This window comes from Asparagus officinalis, chromosome 2 (genome assembly GCF_001876935.1).
Source record: "Asparagus officinalis chromosome 2, Aspof.V1, whole genome shotgun sequence".
NCBI lineage: Eukaryota > Viridiplantae > Streptophyta > Magnoliopsida > Asparagales > Asparagaceae > Asparagus > Asparagus officinalis.
In genome coordinates, this window is record NC_033795.1 from 5,492,768 (window position 1) to 5,493,976 (window position 1,209).

A 1,209-nucleotide genomic window follows, 5' to 3' on the forward strand; every position below is an offset into this window, starting at 1 on the left:
CAATCAATAAATCATCATTTTGTTGGATGTGACGAGTAACATTGGATTTTTTTTCCTTATATTTTTACATTGCAGTTATAAATTCGGTGAAAAGTTTTTGAAAGAACAAAATTAAAAGGAGCAAATCCTTACATAAATGTTACATTTAATACAATTTAATTATGCCAAATTTCCCACCTTTTAAGTTTTACTTTCTACGGTGCATAAAATTTTTTCAGGATGTCTTCGTCGGAGGTACAGAATCATCAGCAGTGTTAACTGAATGGACAATGTCAGAACTAATGAAACACCCGGAAATGATGGCTAAAGCACAAGACGAAGTCCGACGAGCTCTCAAAGGAAAACCTCAAAATCTAGAGTATTTATCTTCACAACTTGGTGAACTAAAATACTTAAACTCGGTAATCAAAGAAACTCTTAGGCTCCACCCACCGGCTCCATTAATACCCAGACTCTGCAGAGCAACCTGCACAGTTCAAGGATACTCCATACAAGCGGGAACCAGAGTCACTATCAATGTTTGGGCTCTGGGCCGAGATCCAAACCGCTGGGCCGACCCTGAGATTTTCAAGCCTGAGAGGTTTGAGGAGAGCTCTATCGATTTTAAGGGAGTAGATTATGAGCTCCTTCCATTTGGTGCAGGGAGAAGAATATGTCCCGGGATTACTTATGCAATGGCTAATATCGAGCTTGTGTTGGCCGCGCTTCTGTTGTGGTTCGATTGGAAACTTCCTGATGTGATGAAGCCTGAGGATCTCGACATGACTGAGACTTTCAGTGCGAATTCTGGAAGGAAGAAAGAGCTCTATTTGGTTGCTACTCCTTTTGATTGACTACCTAGATTCAAGCAAACTAGTTCCTTAATTTGTCCCTTTGTATATTTTCTTTGGTTAATGTTTTATTGTGTGATTCTGATTATTTTACGTCTGATGAAGTAAAGCGTAAGTGTGAAGCGTGTCAGGTCAAGTGTTGCTCGAGAAAGTGAAAATGATTCATGGCGTGCACTCAAAGAATATCAACTCTTGGATCATTGAACTTTATATTTTGTACATTAATTCAACGACTGATATCCCTTGAATGCGTATTTAATGTCATAGTCAGTCAAATGCAATACATATAGTCAATTCCAAAAGCTTATAGTGTTGTTTGCTTGCGCGCGTGTGTGTATATATATACCCTTATATTGTTGAGGAATTTTCGTCTTCCCAC

At 38.7% G+C, this 1,209-nt stretch overlaps 1 protein-coding gene across 1 annotated transcript in view; it reads left to right on the plus strand.

Moving 5' to 3' along the window:
- The window catches only part of LOC109830033 (premnaspirodiene oxygenase-like), a 2,141-nt gene extending 1,181 nt beyond the window's left edge, over positions 1 to 960 (plus strand). Inside the window, 1 exon segment of the mRNA XM_020397185.1 lies at positions 219 to 960. Within this exon segment, the coding sequence (XP_020252774.1) occupies positions 219 to 833 (615 nt within the window). The 3' untranslated portion in view covers positions 834 to 960.